Raw genomic sequence first — 23,990 nt, 5'->3', positions numbered from 1 at the left:
TTTGAAACGAGCTGTGCATGCAAGAAACCCCTCAAACATCGCACAGCTGAAAGAATTCTGCATGGAGGAGTGGGCAAAAATTTCTCCCAGTCGATGTCAGAGACTGGTAGACAGTTATAAGAAACGCCTACTTGAGGTTGTTTTTGCCAAAGTGGGCAATACCACCGATTAGAGCCAAGGGTGTACTTACTTTTTCCACATGCGAAATTTGCATTTATGTTTATTTAAATTATACAATGGACTACAAAATGTAAATGTTTCATGATATTTGTTCTATTATATCACCTTTATCTATCAATATTGTTGAAATGAAGATCAAATAGCTGTATGTTGAAATGTGTGGAAAAAGTCAAAACTTTACATGGGGTGTACTTACTTTTTCACGTGACTGTATAATTATATACAGACTTGGCATTTAATATGGAATATTTTTTTTGTGGGGGTGAACTTACTTTTCAAGATGACTTGGAACCAAAAGTTCATTGGAATTATGTTGAAATTATTCTAGATTTTGTTAATGTGACCTTTAAAAGAAACAAAAACCACATTTGACATTTTGAAACAAATAAATTTATCCTTGAAAGTGATGTAAACTGATATCGAACTCAATTCGTGGACAGTACTGTGTTAAACTTCTGTACGTTTTCCAGAAGTATCTCTTTATTTTGCACATTAGCCAAAAATCTTTTTAACAAAAACAAAAGTTAAATCACGACTGGGATTACGGACAGTAAAATTACAGTTCAGTACTTCGTGTAACCCCCACGAGCATTCAGGAGAGCACGTACACGTTGAGGCATGCTGTTCATGAGATTTGCCAAGGTTTGGACAGGAATCGCTTGCCATGCAGTGACGATAGCTTGATACAATTCACGCACAGAGGTCGGCTGCTGGACCAAGTGGTCGATTTGATGCGTTAATTCTGCCCACAAGTTCTCTATCGGATTCATATCCGGGGACATGGCAGGCCACTCCATATGCTCCACACCATGGTCAGCAAGAAAGTGTTGGATCATGCGGGCACGATGAGTCCGTGCATTGTCATCTTGGAAGACAGTTTCCTCGAAAGGCTGCACGAGCAAACGGAAGCAATATTTCTTCCAGAATGGCCCTGTACTTGAACTGGTTCAGGTTTCCATTCAGAACAAGCAGGTCAGTTTTGCCCCCTGCATGAAAAGCAGCCCAAACGGTCACCCCACCACCTCCAGCTTGGACTCTTGGCACTCTAGAATCTTTGTTGTAGGCTTCATGCACTTGTCTGCGCACTCGGATGCGGCCATCTTGACGATAGACCATAAATCTAGACTCGTCACTGAAGATCACGTGATTCCAGTGTCCTGGCTGCCATTGACGGTGCTCTCTGGCCCACTGCAATCGGCGCTGGTGGTGTTGTCTGGTCAGGCGTGGCTTTCTGAGGGGACGCCTGGCACGATAGCCTGCTTGAACCAGTCGTTGGTTGACTAGCCTTCTGGATACAGGCACATTTGTCAGTTGCTGCCACTCAGCCCTAAGCCGATTAGCTGACTTGGTACGGCCATTGCGGACTAGCCGGTGCAGCTGGCAATCATCCCTCCTTGTGGTTCTGCGGGGACGTCCTGGCCTCGGTATTGGAGTAGGGACACCCCTCTGAGCATTTCGTTTCAGGATCTTTGACACCTGACCTTGAGTGATGCCATACTGCCGAGCAATAGCACGCTGTTTCATGCCGGAATTTCGTAAAGCCACCACTCCATGACAAACAGCATTGTCGAGTTGACGGACCATCTCCAGAGGAAGCGGCAATAACTTTTGGAGATGTGCAGCAGTTGTTTTCCACTAATACAGAACGCAACAACCCTTGTATACCCGACTGTGATGCCAATCATCAAATGCACCTGTCCATACATTTTGCCACGCCACCTGTGATATAATCCTGTTGTTGACTTCTTGCTGCGACAGACAATCAGTGACATGGTTCTTTTAACAAATATATCACCAAAGTTTAAAAGAAACTCACCAGGTTGATATACTGAGTTAAGAAAGTAAACCCGTCAAGAAAAAAAAAAATTCCATATTAAATGCCAAGTCTGTATATCTGTGCAGTGTCTGTGTTGTCTTGTCTTGTCACTGAACTACTCCCTCAAACTTTTGTGAAATCCCACCAAACTTGTGGTATGCACCTACCTCTCCCGTGTGTATGTCCTAGGGGTATTTCATTAAAAAAAATTGGAAAAAATATTTTCATTGTTTTTTTTGCATTTTTTTTGAAAAAAAACAAAAAAAATCGCTTACATCTTCAACTTAAATTTTTTGGTAAAATGTAATATGTATATTACAAATACGTTGTGCAAAATAATTGTTTGTATTATGATTGGTGTAAACAATGACAACACATCAACTCAGGTACAGTCATCTATCTATATATTCACATATGTGGGCAGTATCTGTGTTGTCACTGAACTACTCTCTCAAACTTTTGTTTCCGTGATGGTGAGGTGTTTTTAATAACATGGTGGTGAGGTGTTTTGAATCAGGTGGTGGTGAGGTGTTTTGAATTACGTGGTGGTGAGATGTTTTGAATTACGTGGGGGTGAGGTGTTTTGAATTACGTGGTGGTGAGGTGTTTTGAATTACGTGGTGGTGAGGTGTTTTTAATTACGTAGTGGTGAAGTGTTTTGAATCACGTGGTGGTGAGGTGTTTTGAATCACATGGTGGTGAGATGTTTTGAATCACGTGGTGGTGAGGTGTTTTGAATCACATGGTGGTGAGGTGTTTTGAATCACGTGGTGGTGAGGTGTTTTGAATCACGTGGTGGTGAGGTGTTCTTATTATGTAGTAGTGAGGTGTTTTGAATCATGTGGTGGTGAGGTGTTTTGAATCACATGGTGGTGAGATGTTTTGAATTACGTGGTGGTGAGGTATTTTTCATTACGTGGTGGTGAGATGTTTTGAATTACGTGGTGGTGAGATGTTTTGAATTACGTGGTGGTGAGATGTTTTGAATTACATGGTGGTGAGGTGTTTTGAATGACGTGGTGGTGAGGTGTTTTGAATCACGTGGTGGTGAGGTGTTTTGAATTATGTGGTGGTGAGGTGTTTTGAATCACGTGGTGGTGAGGTGTTTTGAATTATGTGGTGGTGAGGTGTTTTGAATTACGTGGTGGTGAGGTGTTTTGAATCACGTGGTGGTGAGGTGTTTTGAATTACGTGGTGTTGAGGTGTTTTGAATCACGTGGTGGTGAGGTGTTTTGAATTATGTGGTGGTGAGGTGTTTTGAATTATGTGGTGGTGAGATGTTTTGAATTACGTGGTGGTGAGGTGTTTTGAATCACGTGGTGGTGAGGTGTTTTGAATTACGTGGTGGTGAGGTGTTTTGAATTACGTGGTGGTGAGGTGTTTTGAATCACATGGTGGTGAGGTGTTTTGAATCACGTGGTGGTGAGGTGTTTTGCATTACATGGTGGTGAGGTGTTTTGAATCATGTGGTGGTGAGGTGTTTTGAATTACATGGTGGTGAGGTGTTTTTTATTATGTGGTGGTGAGGTGTTTTGAATTACGTGGTGGTGAGGTGTTTTGAATTACGTGGTAATTGGCCCAAACTTCCAATCTGCACCTACCCCTCCAGTATGTATGTCCTGGGGGGTTCTTTTTTAAAATGTTTTTTTATTTTTTCAACTTAATTCTTCAACCTAAATCTATATCTATATATATATCTATATATATATATATATATTATATATTATATAATTATAAAATTGAAATCTTGCGTGTTTGTGTGTAACATTTGATCGGTCCGGGGGCGTGGCTTACCCCTTTGACAGAGTAGTCATATCCACCATTTTATTAACTCGCATAGCTTTGAGGCCTGTTTTGTAGGCCCGTGGTGTCTTGCTCTCTCTCTCAGTTTTATTTCAAATCAAATTCGATATATCATTTCATTTTTCACAGTCGCTAACATAGTTTTAAACTCGGTTGAAAAAAAACGGGAAGAAAATCCGATGAAAGTTTCCGTTTATAGAACGAAATGAATTCTGAAAGGCTTGTATCTTCAAGGCCATTGACTCTGTCTCACGCCTTTATCTTCAATCTAAGTCGCCATCTGATTTCATTTTTATCGATGGTTTTAGACTCGGTAAAAGAAATAATTGAGAACATTCACGCACACACGGGAAATTGCAGAGATATATTTTAAAAATCGCGCCACGTTGATATACGAAAATACACCGCCTAAAATAACAGGCATACAGTGTATATCTTCGTTATTTCATTCAACATTATTACCCGGAAGTAAAATATGTTTCAGGAAATTACCGAGATATTTCTTCGATTTTTTTTATTATTTATATGCGCATACACTTTAAATAGGTTTATTTGAAATCTTTAATTTTCACAATGTAATTTATTTGTCATTTGATGATCGGCAAAACGATAGCACAAACACAATACTATTTGCAGGAAGAATGTCGTATCAACCCTCCGACGGCGCTACGGACGCGGACAACGAATCACACCTCACGTCTATGGACGCGAATAGCAACATCCGCACGAATCAGTCAGCAATGATTTTCATTGACGCGCCTGGAGGCACAGGGAAGACGTTTCTTATTAACCTGATTCTCTCTAAAGTGAGAGCGAGTGGAGAAGTTGCCCTTGCGGTGGCCTCATCTGGCATAGCTGCTACCCTCATGCCTGGTGGAAGAACAGCGCACTCAAGGTTCCAAATCCCTCTGACACCGAGGGAAGATGGCGTATGCAACATCGATAAAAATTCCACTATCGCAGACCTCTTTCGAAGTACAAAACTCATCGTGTGGGATGAGTGTCCTATGATCAGGAGAGAGAGTTTCGAGGCTGTGGATCGCACGTTGCGTGATGTATTTGACAAAGACGAGCCTTTTGGAGGGATCTTGACGATATGCTGTGGTGATTTCCGTCAACTTCTGCCCGTGGTGAAAAGAGGGTGTGATGCTGACGTTGAGAATGCGTGCATAAAGAAGTCCTACGTATGGCAGAGCTTTGGAATGTTTCACTTGAGAACTAATATGCGACTGACCGACGGAAGTGGGCAGTTTTCAAGATTTTTGCTCGACATCGGCGAGGATAGAATCGAGAAAAATGCGGATGATGAGATAGATTTGCCAGAGGATATACTGCTGACAGCGAGTGGGCTCGATGAGTGCATCGATACCATATATCCATCATTCGCCAATCCGATGGAGGTTTTTTCAGCAAGGTCTATATTAGTGCCCCTCAACGATATGATGCGAAACATCAATTCAAGATGCATCACAAGGTTCCCTGGTGCTAGCAAGGAGTATGCTGCGTTCAACAGTGTGACTGAGGGTACTGATGCGATGCACTTCCCAACGGAATTCCTAGATTCCGTTGAAGTCTCGGGATTGCCGCCGCACAACCTCGAGCTCAAAAAAGGATCTCCTATCATTTTGATGTGGAACTTGGACCCTCCGAAACTTTGCAACGGGACGCGCATGATTGTTGAGGACATGCTTCGAAATATTATAGTTGCGAGGATCATAAGTTCAACGTTTGAAGGCGAAACTGTAATGCTCCCTCGGATCCGACTAAATCTGTCGGAAGCTGAGGATATCCCTTTGCAGCGCTGCCAGTTCCCCATACAATCCTGCTTCGCAATGACGATCCATAAGGCGCAAGGGCAAACTATGGAGAATGTGCTGGTCTACCTGGAGAAACCGGTCTTCCGGCATGGTCAGCTGTATGTGGCGCTCAGTCGAGGGAAGAGGAAAGAGAACGTGCGAGTTTATGTAAATGGAGGATCGTCGACAAAGAACATCGTCATCAGAAGTGTCCTCTGACAACAAAATCGTGGTAGTCCACGAGTCGCGTGTTTTTTCTAAAAAAAAAAAAAAAAAAAAACGTGATCGGAGATAAGGGCCGAAATCACGTGTCACAGGTAAGTGATTTAGAACGCTGGAGAGGTGAGCCTTATGGCTTGCTGGCCCAAATAATCTCCCTGATGATGTCCAGCGTTCGCTTTAGTTCTATTCTCATATCTATTCAAACTGACATTGACCCAACGGGTCATGGGTCGTCTAGTTTGTTATAAAAATGTAATATCACAAACACGACAAATAAATTTGTGCAAAATAATTGTTTGTATTATGATTGGTGTAAATCATGACAACACAGCAACTCAGGTACAGTCATTATCCTCAGGTGAAACAAGCCCGTTCTGTAACGACGCGTGGTGAGTCGAGAGTAGCGAGCCGAGCCAAGCTAGTATGTACGTATATATATGTGTGTGTGTGTGTGTGTGTGTGTGTGTGTGTGTGTGTGTGTGTGTGTGTGTGTGTGTGTGTGTGTGTGTGTGTGTGTATATGTGTGTGTGTATATGTACATATATATGTGTATATTTTCAAATAACTTACACTTTTTCTAAAAATCAGTTGAAATTGACAAAAGTGTTTGGTCTCTACCATTCTTTATTTCACTGTTAATATTACAGAACCTTTTGTTTTTGATTCAGAACTTAATATATCCTTTTAAATCCTAAAATAAAAATAAATGGCATTGACAAAATTATTGACACCCAAGACTTAATATTTGGTAGCACAGACTTTGGACAAAATAACTGCAGTCAAGCACTTCCTGTAGCCATGAATGAGCTTCCTCCACCTCTCTACTGGCAGTTTGGCCCACTCTTCTTGTGCAAACTGCTCCAGTTCTCCCAGATTTGAAGGGTGCCTTCTCCCATCTGCTGTTTTCAGATCTCCCCACAGGTGTTCAATGGGATTGAGATCTGGACCTATTGCTGGCCACTTCAGAACAGTCCAGTGTTTTGTCTTGAACCATTCCTGGGTGCTTTTTGAAGTGTCTTTGGGGTCATTGTCCTGCTACAAGACCCATGACCTTCGACAGAGACCCAGCTTTCTGACACTGGGTTGAACATTGTGCTCCAAAATGCCTTGGTAATCTCCTGATTTCATGATGCCGTGCACACATTCAAGGTACCCAGTGCCAGGGGCAGCACAGCAACCCCAAAACATCACTGAACCTCCTCCATGTTTAACTGTAGGGAAGGTCTTCTTTTATTTGAAGGCTTCATTTTGTTTTCTGTAAACATAGAGATGATGTGCTTTACCAAAAAACTCAAATTTGGTCTCATCTGTCCACAGGACATTCTCCCAGAAGGATTTTGGCTTGTTCAGGTGTGTTTTGGCAAACTGCAGTTTTCCGCTTCGCCTGGAGTTTGCAAAGAAGCACCTCAAGGACTCTCAGACTGTGAGAAACAAGATTGTGTGGGCTTTCATGTGTCTTTCACTGAGGAGAGGATTCCGTCTGGCTACTCTGCCATAACGCCCAGATCGGTGGAGTGGTGCAGTGATGGTTGTCCTTCTGGAAGTTTCTCCCATCTCCACACAGGATCTCTGGAGCTCATCCAGAGTGACCATCGGGGTATTGGTCACCTCTCTTACCAAGGCCCTTCTCCTCCGATTGCTCAGTTTGGTCAGGCGGCCAGCTCTAGGAAGAGTCCTGGTTGTTCCAAACTTCTTCCATTTAAGAATTATGGAGGCCACTGTGCTCTTAGGAACCTTCAATGCAGCAGAATTTTTTTTGTCGGCTTCCCCAAATCTGTGCCTCGACACAATCCCGTCTCTGAGCTCTGCAGGCAGTTCCATCGATATCATGGCTTGGTTGTTCCTCTGATATGCATTGTCAGCTGTGAGACCTTATATAGACAGGTGTGTGCCTTTCCAAATCATGTCCAATCAATTGAATTTACCACAGGTGGACTCCAATCAAGGTGTCGAAACATCTCAAAGATGATCAACAGAAGGGGGAGGCACCTGAGCTAAATTTCAAGTGTCATCGCAAAGGGTATGAATACTTATGTCAATATGATTTTTCAGTTTTTTCTTTTTAATAAAATTGCAAAACTTTCTAAAATCCTGTTTTCTCTTTGTCATTATGGGGTATTGAGTGTAGATTGATGATGGAAAAAATGAATTTATACGATTTCAGCATAAGGCTGCAACATAACAAAATGTAAAAAAGTGAAGGGGTCTGAATACTTTCTGAATGCACTGTATGTGTGTGTGTGCATATACTTGTATATTCTTGGGTAAAATGCCAGGGCAGAGAAAAGGCCCCTTTATATACGGGTATGTGCCATGTGGCAAAGTATAGAAAAGAAGGGATATAGCTTGTAGAAAATGCCAAACAATAGAAAATAAGGGTAATTCAAAAAATCTCGTGTGCGTGCTGGACTACCCTTGTGTTCTGAGGAGGAACCAAGTGATGCTCCAGCAAAGTTCACATAAAGTAGCGCCCCACATTTGGTAAATAAAATACATTTACTTCTTCATGCTGGCGTATGAATCAAATTGGCACCCCTTTATATGAACTTTTCCAGAGCATTACTTGGTTCCTCCTCTATGCCCCTGGCATTTTACACAATTTACATTTTAAGTACGAACAAAATGCATTTGTTTATCATTCAAGACTTTATTTAACACCATATAAAAGACTTGAAAAAGTAAGGAGAAAAATGATTCAACCCAGACGGGATTCAAACCCAAAATCCCCAGTTTGGGAGTCTGATGTCTTATCCATTTGGCTATTGGGCCAGCATATTATAATTCAATATATATATATATTTTAAAGCGGAATAAAGTGTGTATATACGTATATTTATATATACAATATAGCAGTAGAAGCCAAGAAATGAATTTTCAGTGCTCATGTTAAAGTTGCATACAGAAAAACCGTTGCAAAAAAAGGAAGGGGCGCTTTGCACCTCCCTCGATTTCCATACAATAAGCAATTTGATGTGGTGCAATCTATATAAAATGGAGCAAGTGTTTGTATGTATGTATATACAGTATGTATGACTGTATGTATGTCCGCTCTTCACCCATTGGTTGGATAGCTGACCTCTTTTCGACCTGACTCTTCGGACCTTTTCGACCTGACCTCTGACCTGACTCCTCCCACAAATGTAACCTGAAATACTTAACATAAAGTACACAGGGGACCCCAAAAAACCCTCCCCCCATCTCCCCAAAGGACCCAAAATACCGAGAAGATCCCGAGAACCCAAAACACCCAAAGGACCCTAAATACCCCAAAAGACCCCGAAGACCCAAAATACCCTAAAGACTGAAAAGACCCAAAACAGCCCGAAGACACAAAAGACCCAGAAGACCTAAAAGACCCCAAAGACTCAAAACACTCGAACACCAAACAGACCCTGAAGACCCCAAAGACTGAAAAGTACCCAAAAGGCCCCGAAGACCCAAAATACCCCAAAGACCAAAAATACCCCAAAGACTGAAAAGACCCAGAAGGCCCAAAAGGCCCTGAAGACCCAAAATATCCTGAAGACCGAAAAGACTGAAAAGACCAAGAAGACCTAAAATACCCCAAAGACTGAAAAGAACCCAAATACTTAAAGACCCCAACGCCTGAAAAGACCCAAAGACCTAAAATACCCCAAAGACTGAAAAGACCCAGAAGACCCAAAAGACCCCAAAGACCTAAAAGACCCCAATGACTGAAAATACCCAAAAGACCCCCAAAGACTGAAAATACGGAAGGACGGATGGACAACCCAAAAACATAATCAATACCTCAGGCGACTTCGTCGGTGGAGGCATAAACACATGGTCCATATCATAATTTCCACAGTCTAGCTATGGACCCCTTCCTCCCCACTCTCCTTCCACATAACAATATTGTTGTCAGTCTCGGAAATTGTTATTTGTGTATTCTGGGCTTTTTCAAAATCCCAACATCCTTTTTCATTGTTCACAATGTGCTACTTCCTGCAAAAAGGCTGTGATAGCAATGACAATGCTCTCGGTTTCTGTTTGACCTGCTGCTTTGTGTGAATGATCCTCAACATAATTATTGTTATTTTGTGACCTGATGGTCCATCAGGATCATCATGCGAGTATTTGTACATCGTGCGAGCGACAAGGAAACGCGCTGTCGCAAAAGCGCCCACAACTTTCTCTCATCTCCCCTTCCTGTTCAGGCTGGAGTTCCCCAAGGTGTTCTGGGCCCTGTACTATTACTGGTCTTCATCTATGATCTCTCCGACTCTCTGGAAAATCCTCTCTATCTCTTTGCTGATGACTCCACTCTCTGCCGCTCCATTCCTCATGCCTCAGATCGGCAGTCTGCAGCCTCCTCACTCTCTGCAGACCTGGACAAAATCACAGACTGGTCAAACAAGTGGAACATGTCTTTCAATCCTGACAAATCTCACACCCTTACGATGTCTCTCCGAAAAGACCGACTGGACAACCCTCCCATCCACTTTCCAACAACCCTCTCCAATAAGTTCTGTCGCTCAAGCTTTTGGGTCTCACTATCTGCCATGATCTTTCTTGGGAAAACCACATTTCCAAGCTGGCCTCCAAAGCCAGTCGCCAACTGGGCATCCTCCGTCGTGCGAAGTCCTTCCATGGCACACCTGAGCTCCTCATCACATACAAGGCTTTCATCCGCAGCTCAATTGAATACTGTTCCCCCCTCTGGGCCGGTGCTCCTGCCTCACACCTAACTCGGCTTCACGCTGTTGAAACCAAAGCTTTCAAAATCATTGAAAGTTCCTGTCTTCCTGTCTTCTACCGACTCCTCTCCGCTCCCCCTGCTCTATCTGTGCTCTGTCCGCCAAATATTCCTACAAGTCGCACAAGATCTGCCAGCAACCCTCTGATGGTTAAACTGCCAAAATCAAGACTCTCTGCTCACCTTCACTCCTTCATTCCTCTTTTCTCCCGCCTCTGGAACAAACTCCCCTTCTCTCTTCAATCCCACTCCTCCCTCCAGATCTTTAAAAAGCTGTTCACCATCATCTCTTATCTTCCCCCATCCAAAACCTTGATCTTTTCTGCCTTTTCCTGAAATTCCTCGTCGTGAAATTCTTAGTAGTGAAATTCCTCGTCGTGAAATTCGAAGTAGTGAAATTCCCAGTCGTGAAATTCCTTGTAGTGAAATTCCTTGTGGTGAAATTCCTTGTAGTAAAATTCCTTGTAGTGAAATTCCTTGTAGTGAAATTCCTTGTCGTGAAATTCCTAGTCGTGAAATTCCTTGTCGTGAAATTCCTTGTAGTGAAATTCCTTGGAGTGAAATTCCTTGTAGTGAAATTCGTTGTAGTGAAATTCCGAGTAGTGAAATTCCTCGTCGTGAAATTCCTAGTCGTGAAATTCCTAGTAGTGAAATTTCTAGTAGTGAAATTCCTTGTAGTGAAATTCCTAGTCATGAAATTCCTAGTAGTTAAATTTCTAGTAGTGAAATTCCTTGTAGTGAAATTCCTAGTAGTGAAATTCCTAGTAGTGAAATTCCTCTAGGTGAAATTCCTCATCGTGAAATTCCTAGTCGTGAAATTCCTAGTCGTGAAATTCCTAGTAGTGAAATTCCTAGTAGTGAAATTCTTTGTAGTGAAATTCCTAGTCGTGAAATTCCTCGTGGTGAAATTCCTGGTAGTGAAATTCCTAGTCGTGAAATTCCTAGTAGTGAAATTTCTAGTAGTGAAATTCCTTGTAGTGAAATTCCTAGGAGTGAAATTTCTAGTAGTGAAATTCCTTGTAGTGAAATTCCTAGTAGTGAAATTCCTAGTCATGAAATTCCTCGTGGTGAAATTCCTCGTCGTGAAATTCCTAGTCGTGAAATTCCTAGTAGTGAAATTCCTAGTAGTGAAATTCCTTGTAGTGAAATTCCTAGTAGTGAAATTCCTAGTGGTGAAATTCCTCGTGGTGAAATTCCTGGTAGTGAAATTCCTACTAGTGAAATTCCTCGTAGTGAAATTCCTAGTCGTGAAATTCCTAGTAGTGAAATTCCTAGTAGTGAAATTCCTAGTAGTGAAATTCCTAGTCATGAAATTCCTAGTAGTGAAATTCCTAGTCGTGAAATTCCTAGTCGTGAAATTCCTAGTCGTGAAATTCCTAGTCGTGAAATTCCTAGTAGTGAAATTCCTAGTCGTGAAATTCCTAGTAGTGAAATTCCTAGTAGTGAAATTCCTAGTCGTGAAATTCCTAGTAGTGAAATTCCTTGCAGTGAAATTCCTAGTAGTGAAATTCCTAGTAGTGAAATTCCTAGTAGTGAAATTCCTAGTAGTGAAATTCCTAGTAGTGAAATTCCTAGTAGTGAAATTCCTCGTAGTGAAATTCCTAGCAGTGAAATTCCGAGTAGTGAAATTCCTTGTCGTGAAATTCCTAGTAGTGAAATTCCTAGTAGTGAAATTCCTAGTCATGAAATTCCTCGTAGTGAAATTCCTAGTAGTGATATTCCTAGTCGTGAAATTCCTAGTAGTGAAATTCCTAGTAGTGAAATTCCTAGTCATGAAATTCCTAGTCGTGAAATTCCTAGTAGTGAAATTCCTAGTAGTGAAATTCCTAGTCGTGAAATTCCTGGTAGTGAAATTCCTTGTAGTGAAATTCCTAGTAGTGAAATTCCTAGCAGTGAAATTCCTAGTAGTGAAATTCCTAGTAGTGAAATTCCTAGTCGTGAAATTCCTCGTAGTGAAATTCCTAGCAGTGAAATTCCGAGTAGTGAAATTCCTTGTCGTGAAATTCCTAGTAGTGAAATTCCTAGTCGTGAAATTCCTAGTAGTGAAATTCCTAGTAGTGTTCATTTTCTTTATACCATGTATCCCTCCCTCCTCCCCCAACCATCCCCTTTCTTCAGATCTACCGACATCCCTGTTCGCTTCTGTTGTTGTGCTCGTGTGCTTCCCTTTCTCTCCCCCTCTTGTCTCCCGCTCCCTTCATTGCATGTTTTATGTGTCTTTGCATGTTTTCATGTTCAATGTGGTAACTCGTACACGAGCCTCGATTCTGCATACAAAAAACAAAGAATTTTTTATATATATATATATGATGTACAACAATGCACCGCTTGTGGAGTGTCACATCCGGTTTCCGGCAGCTTTGCCTTTTTGGCAATTTTGCTATTTGAATGGCCGATACCATCATTTGATAGCAAATTTGTGGCATTGATCACTGTTGTGAATGGGGGTTCGTGGCCAATGCCGGCACTGTATTTCGATGCCATCTTTTGTGCGAAAATGGGTTTATTATTTGTCTTTTCCTTGGCTATCAGACATACCAGTTTGTCTGCAGAGATAGATGCCTGTGTAGTTACCCTGCGCTCGCGAAGCGAAAAGCGAGGTTAAGAATTATTGATATTGTGCGTACGTGTGCCTTGTGCCGAACGTGTCTGCATTTTAAAAATTCATTTTCTCTGCAATTCTTGGTCCGATTGACATGAAATTGTCACCATATGAGGGCCTCCTCCTGTAGAATATTTTAATGAATATTATGACGTCATAGATCACGTGGTACAGGCGCCATCTTGGAAAAACTTCACACCTCTATATCTCTGAAACCACTTCATGGAAAAAATTGAGACCTGGCTCAGTTAACCGACTCCCCATGGGGAATAAGATATGTTAATGATGATGTCATCGGTGCCTTCGTTATGACGTCATAATTCGACAAATACAACACTTATCTGATCATTATTTTAAAAAATTCAACAACTGTTGGTCTGATGGACACAAAATTTTCACCGTAAGAGCGCCTCCTCCTTTCGAATATTTTAATGATAATCATGACGTCATAGGTCATGTGGTGCAGGCGCCATCTCGGAAAAACCGAAAAATGTTGCACCTGTATATCTCCAAAACCGCTCTATGGAAAAAATTTAAACATGGCTCATTGTAAATAACTCCATTTGGGAAATGTGTTGTTAACGATGTCATTGGTGCCATAATTATGATGTCATAATTCGACAGGGGGAACGCTTAGTCTGATCAGTTTGAAATGTATTGAGTGTGATCTATGCAACAATTATTTAGAGAATATAAATTTATGATGTCATCGCTCACGTGGTCTGGCAGCCATATTGGATCAAAGAACAAAAATGTTCTAAAACAAGAGTTGGCTCGCAACACGTTGACTGTGCAGGGTAAGTATTCTATAAAAACCATGTAGTTGCATAATTCATTCAGATAAATCGAATTTTTACAACGTGGCCGTTTCCATGTGACGTCACATAACGTAACCCCACGAGTCCATTCCCCATGACCCTCTCCTTATGCAAACTTAATTCCTTATATTTATGGTTTGTAGTTTATAAGCAACGAATGCATTAATCGTTAAGTTTATAGTCACCTTTTATTTTCACTCCTTAATGATCCTATTCTCCTATTGTCGCCATTTTTTCTTCCAGGTACAGTTTATCCAAGTTACACTTACCGAGTGTTTAAAGTACACGATCCTGGAACTTCAAGTTATAACATCATGATGGCTGCATTGGCACTGTATGTGCTTTTAATCGCTTACTTTGTGTTTCAAGAACTGTGCTTAATTTACAAGAGTAAGTTGAAATATTTCACAAGTGCAAGCAGGTGGCTGCAACTGCTCACCTGTGTTTTCAGCCTCGCATCTGTAGCAATGTACTACTTCAAGATCGACGTGTCCTCAACCACAATGAAAATGGCCCACAATGATACAGGTACATTTTCCATCATCGCCACGAACTTATAAAAGCTTTGATTCTTTCCGAATGGTTGAAATGTACTTAGGTGTGCAACATAGATAAGAGTTGACGTGATGGGAATCATTTAGGTTCGCTTTGTACGTTGCTTATGGCTGCAAGGTAGCATCGTCACAGGAAGTGTACCTGTGCCGCTGATGCAGTGTCCCCTGTATAGGTTTGGGTAGAAATTTGGGATTTGTTAATGGTGTCGGCGAAAGTTTGCTTGCTCTTCGCGAAGCGCACCATGGGATCTTTGACATCCACCCAGTTTTAAACCACCACCAGTTAAGAGATGGACCACCCAGTTTAACATCATTCAATGTGAAGGACGCCAGGAGATGGACCCCCCAGTTTAACATCCATCAATGTGAAGGACGCCAGGAGATGGACCACCCAGTTTAACATCCATCAATGTGAAGGACGCCAGTAGACGGACCACCCAGTTTAACATCCATCAATGTGAAGTACGCCGGTAGACGGACCAGCCAGTTTAACATCCATCAATGTGAAGGATGGCAGTAGACGGACCACCCAGTTTAACATCCACCAATGTGAAGCACGCCAGGAGATGGACCACCCAGTTTAACGTCCATCCATGTGAAGGACGACGGTAGGCGGAACACCCAGTTTAACGTCCATCCATGTGAAGGACGCCAGTAGATGGACCACCCAGTTTAACATCCATCAATGTGAAGGACGCCAGTAGATGGAACACCCAGTTTAACATCCATCAATATGAAGGACGCCAGGAGATGGACCACCCAGTTTAACATCCATCAATGTGAAGGACGCCGGTAGACGGACCAGCCAGTTTAACATCCATCAATGTGAAGGATGGCAGTAGACGGACCACCCAGTTTAACATCCACCAATGTGAAGGACGCCAGGAGATGGACCACCCAGTTTAACGTCCATCCATGTGAAGGACGACGGTAGACGGAACACCCAGTTTAACGTCCATCCATGTGAAGGACGCCAGTAGATGGACCACCCAGTTTAACATCCATCAATGTGAAGGACGCCAGTAGATGGAACACCCAGTTTAACATCATTCAATGTGAAGGACGCCAGGAGATGGACCACCCAGTTTAACATCCATCAATATGAAGGATGCCAGGAGATGGACCACCCAGTTTAACATCCATCAATATGAAGGACGCCAGGAAATGGACCACCCAGTTTAACATCCATCAATGTGAAGGACGCCAGTAGATGGAACACCCAGTTTAACATCATTCAATATGAAGGACGCCAGGAGATGGACCACCCAGTTTAACATCCATCAATATTAAGGACGCCAGGAGATGGACCACCCAGGTTAACATCCATCAATGTGAAGGACGCCAGGAGATGGACCACCCAGTTTAACGTCCATCAATGTGAAGGACGCCAGGAGATGGACCACCCAGTTTAACATCCATCAATGTGAAGGACGCCAGGAGATGGACCACCCAGTTTAACATCCATCAATGTGAAGGACGCCGGTAGACGGACCACCCAGTTTAACATCCATCAATGTGAAGGACGCCGGTAGACGGACCAGCCAGTTTAACATCCATCAATGTGAAAGATGGCAGTAGACGGACCACCCAGTTTAACATCCACCAATGTGAAAGACGCCAGGAGATGGACCACCCAGTTTAACGTCCATCCATGTGAAGGACGCCAGTAGATGGACCACCCAGTTTAACATCCATCAATGCGAAGGACGCCAGGATATGGACCACCCAGTTTAACGTCCATCAATGTGAAGGACGCCAGGAGATGGACCACCCAGTTTAACGTCCATCAATGTGAAGGACGCCAGGAGATGGACCACCCAGTTTAACATCCATCAATATGAAGGACGCCAGGAGATGGACCACCCAGTTTAACGTCCATCAATGTGAAGGACGCCAGGAGATGGACCACCCAGTTTAACGTCCATCAATGTGAAGGACGCCAGGAGATGGACCACCCAGTTTGACGTGCACCGATGGATGGTGCACACATTGAAGAATTACTCTGCATGTGAAACACCAGGATGACAGTTTATAGCTGGGTTGGGATTCAAACTCAGGCTCGATGTTCTAGAGGTGATTGTGCGTACCTGCAAGTCATCCTATTACTGAAACTAGCAACGGTACCCGCCCTACGGGCGGGGCTTCAATTGGGAGGCCCAAATGAAAAGGCTAAATATCAGAAATTGAATGTTTTATTTTATTTTAAACGATTTATATAAACATTCGTTAAATCTCGATAGGTGCAGCCGTTTGTGCGGCACCCTGGAAAATAACGTCATGCGGGAGCAAGTATCAGCAGGATGTGGCATTGTGGGAGTCCACGTTTCTGATCCTCCTTCATGCCGAAGTAGACCACCACTTCTCCAAGCATTCCGCTCTTCAGATCCGCCATGACAGATTTAAGCTTGATACTGAAGACGCGTGCAGTTAGTCCTCCCGATGTCGTATGTACTGCCGATACGTGTTTCCTTCATTGTAAAAACTACCAAATCAACAGTCAAAAGGATTTTGAGCCGATAGTTGTTACGGCCTTGGAAAGATCGATGGAGACAGCGATCTGTTAGCGTATACACCGCCCAAATAGCTATGTGGAATTCTCTCATGTAGAGATTAAACGTCGTTTGAACTTTGGCCGAGGTCATTATTTACTTTTAATAATGTTTATATACGAATGATGTTTAATGATGTTTATATTGGTTTTGGGTCGTCCTTTCCACATATCTCGTGAGTTGGAGAGACGGCCGTGATGGCGGGGAAGGGTTTGGAATTCTCTCAAGCAGGGATTCAACCCGTTTCCTTATAAAAGGTCTTTGTCCGAGGTCACCGAGTCCGATCGGTGCAGCCGTTTGTGCGGCACCCGGGAAAACCACATCACAATGAAAACATCGTCACAATGAACGTTATGCGAACGCGAATGTTATGCGGGAGTCCAAACCTGAGAATGCTGGATACCAAAGCTGAAATTGGGAAAACTAAATAGCCTATTTTACTCCTGGAGATCCCAGGATTATCCACGCAAAATATCTTTGCGATCGGTTCAGCAGTTTTTTACGGTACCTTCGAACAGACAGACATACAGACAGACGGACGGACATTTGGTGAATTATAGTAAGATGTGAATAAATCAATGTTAATAAACATCCCATATTTTATTAATTATTTTACAGGCTCCTTCACAATGTTCTGGAAAGTCGCATCTGTCGATAACTACCTCAGCCAACTCATGGGTGTTTTGGTGTTCATGGCTTCTCTCAAGTTCTTTGGCCTTTTAAAAGCCAACCGGCAAATGGCTCTTGTGGGTAAGGTGGTGTTCAGTTGTGCAGAGAAACTCAAAAGCTACACCTTCATCTTGTTTGTGGTGCTTGTATCCTACAGTCTCACATTTCAGATGATATTTGGCTCAAAGTTGTCTGATTTCAAAAGCTTTTCTCGCTCCTTGGGTTCGCTCTTTGCAATGCTTCTTGGGAATTCTACCTACAATGATTTAAAGAAAGTGGATGAAACGATGGCAATAACTCTCTATTTCAGTTTCATGATCATTACATCGATTCTCCTCCTCGACATCCTAGCCGCTATTGTAGGAGAGAGGTATGAAGTGATCATGGGAAGCACGATTTGTACACATGAGACATTCGGGCCGCTCACTCGCCGATTCATTGCTGTTTGCAACAAGTTCAAGATCAAGATTGCAAACACAAAATGGCGGCCGCAAGCTGCGTTTGGTAAATGAAAGGTAGCTGATGTCGGCCACCTGGGTTGGGGTGATTGTCCACTGCTGCCTCTTGCTCACCTGGCTACGTTAAAGCTTTTCAAGGCATCCCGGTGTTTATTAGTCATTAGCAACACATTGAATTGCTATTACTGACGTTATAATCTTTCATTTAAAAGTTTTAATTGAGAATTTAAAGCAATCATTTATCACTATGATCATATCCGTCGCATTTTTCATGCTTTGGTATTTGTATGAGAAAAAGGCGACATGGGATTAGGGTCAAAGTTAAAATCCTATATATGAAAAACATAATGATGGTGCGTGCGTCTGAAGTCTTTCAGTCAAAATCCATTGGCTGGACAGGTGGCCGGGCTCCACCCACAATTGTAATTTGGAAAATCATACACCCTCCATGTTGGTGCTATGGTAAGCCTTCCCATATCATATTCTGCTTGTTCCCTATGATATTACACTTTTTTGGTGAAAACATTTATATTCAAATACACATAAATGTAAATAAATGACTTGACATATTCAAAGAAATAAAATCGTTTCCAGAAGCAGACAAACTTGGTGATGTGCAGAGTTCTTCTTCTTCTTTCTTATTCCCCCTCCTATACATGGTACACACCACAGTCAAAGGCAAACTTAATAATCTAGTGAAATCACCTGCACGTTCACCATCCATTTAAAAAACATCTCATTTCACTTTTAAGGTAACATTTTTACAATGCCTCTTAACCAATCTACAGTACAGTACCATTCTACGTGCAAAGCAAAGTACAGTACCATTCTGTGTGCAAAGCAAAGTACAGTACCATTCTGTGTGCAAAGCAAAGTACAGTACCATTCTGTGTGCAAAGCAAAGTACAGTAGTTATTTTGCTGATTGTGTGATCTCCCGATTTGGTGCTTTTGCGATGTATTCTGGCATCTACATCGGTCAGGTAAGCTCTGAAAACGATCGAGAATAAAAGGTATTGCTTTTAAAACTAGAAGGTATTCATAGAATACTTACCCTGCGCAGTCAACTTGGTGTGAGCCGACTCTCCCATTTTTGAACGTTTCTTTTTTTTTGATCCAATATGGCTGCCAGACCACGTGAGCGATGACATCATAAATTTATATTCTCTAATATAATTGTTGCATAGATCATGCTCAATAAATTTCAAACTGATCAGACTGAGCGTTTTCCCTATCGAATTATGACGTCATAATTATGGCACCAATCACATCATCGTTAACAACACCTATTCCCCACATGGTTATTTACAACGAGCCACGTTTCAATTTTTTAAATGCTGACACGGCACACACTTTACTTTACTGAAATGCATCCACAAATGTTAGGCCTATATTTTCGTCAAAATCGTCGGAATTTCACCAAATCTGTTTTGGTCGTGTGTTAATATACCGCAACGATTGACAAATCTGAAATCAGAATTTATTTTGAGGTCAAAATGACCTCGTGAGGTCGCTCCATACTTTGCCTGCTCGTCATGTGCAGTGTGATAATTAATTCCATGCCCACTCAAGAAAGCTGTTCTACTTCTTATTCTTCTTCTTCTTCACGTATTAACAACTTATAGCTTCCAGACCATACATCCAATCATCTTGAAATTTTGCACACGTTACAATTCATTACCTCGACTATAATATAAAGTTTCACGTCGATCAATGAAGTGGTTCAAGAGTTATAATTTTTAAAAAAAAATTCGTTTAAGTATTTATATGTCAAACCACGTCACCTATTGCAAATTCCAAAAGGTCATTTTAGTAGACTGATATGCTGAACACATCTGTGAAGTTTCCCCTCGATAGGATCAAAAAGGATGGAGGAACTAGGTTTTAAAAGTTTATGCTTAAAATCGTCATAACTCCAAAACCATGTGACACAATGACGCATGACGTCATACTTGCTGACTTTTTTGTTTGTCATGGGTATGCGATTCTGCCTCCAAAGTTTGGCCTCGATCTGTTCAGTCGTTTTGGAGAAAATTGGCTTTTAGTGGTTTCTCAGGCTTTTCACTCAAAACAATATGGCGTCCGAACCACGTGACCTACGACGTCATTATAATTTTATTTCTTCATCAATTCATACCGAGATGCTGCTCAAGAAATTTCATCCTGATCGGATAAAGTTTTTTACTTGTCGAATTATGACGTCATAACGGTGGCACCTATGACGTTATAATTCACATGTTATTCCGCATGGAGAGTTCTTTGCAATGAGACCTGTCGATTATTTCTGTGCAGCGGTTTTTGAGATAGAGGTGCAAAGTTTTTTGTTTTTTCCAAGATGGCTCCTATACCACTTGACTTATGACGTCATAATATTCACTAAAATATTATACAGGACGCGGCCCTCCTATGGTGAAAATTTAATGTCAATCGGACCAACGGTCGCCGACAAAATGAATTTTAAAAATGAAGACACGCACGTACGTACGTACGCACCCGAATGCTTAACCCTACGTTTCGCTTCGCGAGCGCAGGGTAACAACCACGGAGGTATATAATAAACCTGGAGAGCCAATGATGGCTGTCGGCTGAAGCTAGCGGAAGTTGCTTGGCGGCCATATTGGGAAGCCGATTGTGTCTGCGTCCGTGTTTGATCTCACAATCAGCTGATCTCACAATTTCTGATTCATTTTGGATGCTTACCGACTGTAAGGAGTCTTATTTGTGAACGCGCTGTTTCAAAATGCCACAGTGTGTTGCATTTGACTGCACAAATACCTCAGGGAAGGCCTCCACATGCACATTTCACAAGTAAGTGACAAACCGCGATCGCGGGTGTTCTGCTTTTTCAGTTTTTGGCGTGGTCACGGTGGTGGGGCTAGGCAATTAAGTTTCAATGAAGTTTGAACACTGTGTTTGAATTTGATGATGTTAGACCACGCGCAGGGTGTGCAATACGACACAGATCTCAAATATAACTGTATTGTGTATTCACTAGGGCTATGTGAGTATGTCAGACTGATGTCTGATTGACTCATTCATTGATTCAGATTGAAGTATCGAGATTGACTCGTCAGCTCGTGATCATTGTCAAGTGATTTAATTTGTGATGAGCTTCACTTAATTGTCCAGTCTACTACTGTCAGGGTTTCCATGCCCTCCTGTGTCACTCGTGAGCAGAAAGAGCAAATGGGGGTTACTTGTGGAAGGTACGAAAGTCCGACACATGGCAAACATTAGCAGATGAAGTTGTATTTAACTATACATATGAAACTCAAAATATTATTTTGATATGGAGTCGTTTTGACTCAGATGTTTTGACTGCCCTCTGAGGTTTTGACCCGCAACCACATTTTGTGACCACAACGTATTTTGTTTCAAGGTTTCCAAAGGATAAGGACTTGTGCTCCCGATGGACATCTGCCCTGAGAAGGGAGTCCTTCTACCCCACCCCAGGCACCACAGTTCTGTGCAGTGATCACTTCAATGAGAGTGACTTCGACAGGACTGGTCAAACCGTCCGACTGAAGCCGAAGTACTCGAAGTACTCGATGCATGTCACATGCTTAAACTTGCAAGAAACTGTCTTGGATCCATGAAAATGATGGAGGATGGCAACAAAAAAGTCATCGCGTGGAAATACATCCAGGCACTCTTTGATCTGCAGAAGAGGGAAGGCTTGCGTCTGGGAAATAAGCTCTCCCGGAAACACATCGAGTGGAAGAGCAATGTCATGAAGGTGGACACAGCGCTCAGACATTGAGCACTAGTGTGGCAGATGCAATTCGGTTTTGCAGGGACACTTTGCAACTATCAGAATTTCAGGGCAGTGAGGCTACCTGCCAATACATTGAAACATTGGACAAACTGTTTGACATTCTAAATTCTCGCAATCCATTGGCACGAAACTACAAGGCACCACTCATGACATCACGAGAAGGACTTTTCCTGCCATTCCTGGATACTGCCTACAGTTACTTGTCCAACATCAAAAACATGAATGGTCAAGTTATGACCAATACACGTTTGAAAACCCCCTTCATTGGTTTCATGATCTGCATAGAGAGTGTCACAATTTTGTATTTCACATATGTCAAACCTGCCTCATCTCCCCTGCGATACCTGCTTACGTACAAAATGAGCCAAGACCACATTGAACTTTTCTTTGGAGCGGTCCGCATTGCATGTGGAAGTGGGAATAACCCAACGGCCCGGCAGTTTGTTGCCGCATATAAGCGCCTCTTGATGCGACATGACATCAAGTCGGCAAGTGGGTTGCCCTTTGTCTGATATGGCGAGTTCACCAACACTTCATGTAAATATTTAAACTGTAAAAGATGTGTTGCATGAGATGTCTATATCTCCGCTCCATTATTCATGTAACAATTACCATGTCCTGTTGAACGTTCCATTGCAACATGTAAGTCTTGTATGTTATGAATAGCAAAAACTTCCGAAACCCAAGAATTGTGTGGGTTAACTACATGACAGCGTTTCATGTCATTTATGTGACTGGTTTCTAGCATCTCGGTAATAGAAACATACACATCTTAGTTACAATATAATGACTGAATTAAGTAACATCATATAACATGACAACAAATCAGATCTTTATATTGAGGAACATTATAGAACAAGCCAAAGAATGGCAAACGACGATGTACCTCAATTTTATAGATTTCTTGAAAGCTTTCGACTCCTTGCCCAGAGAAAGTCTGGGTCATAATGAAGAAATACAGCATACCTGGAAAATTAGTGAACCTTGTAAAAGCCCTTTACCAAGACTTTCAATGTGCGGTCGTCGACCAAGGTGAAACAACAGAATGGTTCAAGGTGAAGACAGGAGTTAAACAGGGGTGTAACATGTCAGGATTCTTATTCCTACTAGTGGGTGATTGGGTCATGAGAAGAACGATAAAGAACACCGAGCGGTAATTTTGGGCACTTTTTTTCCAAACAAGCTCTAAACCATTGGATTCCCCAGGAAAAATGCGTCTAGAATCAACTTCAAACTTAATGAACACCATTCTCCTTAAAGAACGGGATTCTGAGCCCGAATATCAGTTCAAATATTAGTATTCTATATTAATTAAATAGTCGGCGGTCCTAAAATTCGCTCCAGCTGCATCATCAGTGCGCCACGCCTTTGCTTTGACAGGCTTTGTTTACAAAACAATCGGCTTCCCAATATGGCCGCCAGACTATTTCCGGTGGCTTCACGGCGGCTAATGCTGCGAGGTGGCCAATTGGCTCTCCATATTATATACCTCCGTGGTAACAACACAAGTGTGAATTCAAACGATGTAATGTATGAGCTACGGGAAAATATCCGAGGACGGCGAGAAATATGCCAAATGGCTTCCACATCCGAGTAGTGGTGAACGTACAAATTCAGGTGATGTCGATTTGCCACCTGAAATGTACCTGACCTTGGATCTTGCTGTCCTCATTCGTTGGACATTCCCCAAGCTCGCTAACAATTGGAGCAATCCACATTGGATGGTCACGCGAGCAATTCTGGCGCCACACAATTCGATGACCAACGACCTCACCAACCAGGTTGGTTTCCAGGTGAAGTGGCATCGTTTGAGTGCTCATGTTCTCACGAATGCCGAAAATGTTGTATCGCTCCCAGTCGCGTCCGTCAATTCACTTGATGGTTTCGGCCGAGCTTGGTCACATGCTGCGCTTGAAGCCCGAGCTTGATGCTGGTGCCAAAGGATGGTCTTGGTAATGGCACACACCTTATGGTTTCACTGGTAATCGATGGCCTTGGTAATGGCACACACCTTTTGGTTTCACTGGTAATC

At 42.4% G+C, this 23,990-nt stretch overlaps 1 protein-coding gene across 1 annotated transcript in view; it reads left to right on the top strand.

The window, feature by feature from the left end:
* The window catches only part of LOC137437739 (polycystin-1-like protein 3), a 187,288-nt gene extending 168,504 nt beyond the window's left edge, over positions 1 to 18,784 (top strand). Inside the window, exons 10-11 of the mRNA XM_078766339.1 lie at positions 14,198 to 14,482; positions 17,676 to 18,784. Coding sequence (XP_078622465.1) covers positions 14,198 to 14,482; positions 17,676 to 18,238 — 848 coding nt within the window. The 3' untranslated portion in view covers positions 18,239 to 18,784. The remainder of the gene's footprint in view (positions 1 to 14,197; positions 14,483 to 17,675) is intronic.
* Positions 18,785 to 23,990: the final 5,206 nt, after the last annotated feature.

This window comes from Myxine glutinosa, chromosome 12 (genome assembly GCF_964187855.1).
Source record: "Myxine glutinosa chromosome 12, kmMyxGlut1.1, whole genome shotgun sequence".
NCBI classification, from domain to species: Eukaryota; Metazoa; Chordata; class Myxini; order Myxiniformes; family Myxinidae; genus Myxine; species Myxine glutinosa.
The sequence above is the reverse complement of the archived record's forward strand: the minus strand, read 5'-3'. Positions and strand labels throughout refer to the sequence as shown.